The sequence below is a fragment of the Ceratina calcarata genome, unplaced genomic scaffold (genome assembly GCF_001652005.2).
Source record: "Ceratina calcarata isolate Rehan_Ccalc_2016 unplaced genomic scaffold, ASM165200v1 scaffold877, whole genome shotgun sequence".
NCBI lineage: Eukaryota > Metazoa > Arthropoda > Insecta > Hymenoptera > Apidae > Ceratina > Ceratina calcarata.
The window spans coordinates 19,095-20,568 of NW_017180126.1; the positions used below are offsets into that span (position 1 = coordinate 19,095).

The 1,474-nt window shown below is 42.7% G+C and overlaps 1 protein-coding gene across 1 annotated transcript in view; it reads left to right on the forward strand.

The window, feature by feature from the left end:
- Nucleotides 1–374: 374 nt before the first annotated feature.
- Nucleotides 375–1,474, forward strand: part of LOC108631313 (uncharacterized) — a 6,548-nt gene continuing 5,448 nt past the window's right edge. The window contains exons 1-4 of the mRNA XM_026818785.1: nt 375–444; nt 513–763; nt 820–930; nt 1,005–1,248. Of these exons, the coding sequence (XP_026674586.1) occupies nt 378–444; nt 513–763; nt 820–930; nt 1,005–1,248 (673 nt within the window). The 5' untranslated portion in view covers nt 375–377. The remainder of the gene's footprint in view (nt 445–512; nt 764–819; nt 931–1,004; nt 1,249–1,474) is intronic.

Here is a 1,474-nt window from a genome sequence, read left to right on the forward strand (position 1 = left end):
AAAAAATACTTACCCTCCTCGTCAGAAAGGGTGGACTTAATTTGGATCAGTTCGTCCATCGGAAGTTCGCTCAGGCTGACAACTTCGTCCATGTAAAAAGTTCGATTCGCCAGAATTAAATGACAGCAAGAAAACGCTAGTAGAATACACGCGTTCACTTTATTCATGTTCATTTTGAAAATGAACCTTTCACAGATGAGATTCGTTTTGCACTAGTTCGGAGTGGCACGACTACCGTCTCTCATTTCGCTTGCTTGGCCGACAAAGCGAGGAGACAATTATCGCGTCCACGAGTCAACAAGGTGGAAATGAGTAACTAACATCCGGTGGAATCAGGTCGACTGAGCCAGTGCTCCAAGACCTTTTATCCTGTCGCGATGCTGAAATTCTCTCTCGCCGTCCTCATCGTAACAAGCGCCTCCGTTTCACCGCAGGAGAACGATGGTAAATTAATCAAATCAATTTTATTTTCTATTATTACTTATTTCATAATCTATGAATAATCGATGCAGGCGTTCTTGACAAGATAAAAGCTGGTTTGGAGTACGCTACGAATTACTTGGAGACTGCTAAAGATATTGCGAATCTGGTAGCGAAAAGCTTGGGCAAGAAACGACCGGAGAAAGACGGCCACGTGAATCCGGAGGAAAAAGGGAATTTCGGTCCGCCTAATATAATGTCAGCGTTCTTCCGCCTGTTCGGCTTGGATTCGCAGAAAGTAACAGCGATCGCAGTGAACAGCGTTATATTCCTCGCGCAAATGGTACGTTTCTCTATACTATTTTAGTATCAAACAATCATGAGAGCGCGCGTTCGCAGATAAGCTCGTTGTTCGACTTGAAGACTAAAGGGAATCCTGGCAGGAGTTTAGAAGACGATACATCGTCTTGGGATCCCGCTAAACTTATCACCGAGAGCAAAAACGAGAAGGTGAGTAATGATTTATACAAATTACACTAAGCAATTTTATTTTGTCATCTAAAACAGATTTCTCTTGTTTTAAGATACAGAGATTGATCTCGCAGGCTCACGACGAGAATCTCCCGCGACAGTTGATCGAAAAGGTGGACGGGGCCGATTCCGCTTGCGTCAGGCTGCTGATCTGCAAAACGTCGCCGGTGATAAGAGCTGCGCAGAATTTCCTGAAGAATAAAACCCAGAAGTTGCGGCGTATCACCTCGTGGCTGCCCAGCAGGGACGAGTTCGAGGAAAACAGCGACGAATGCGAAAATATGCACACCGATTGCAGTTTATTTACCTAGCAGTATAAGGATGTATAGGCTATATACTTAAACAATGCTAACAGTTGAATTTGCAAAATTTTAAATCAATTCATGGGTCTTTCGAAAAATTATACGCGTTAAATTATTGATAGATCGATGTACAATATGAGATAAAGAAATTCTAATCTAGACTTTAGTATTTCGCTGAAGAATTGCACTTCGAAAACAGGGATTAGTCATTTGGTCAAGGA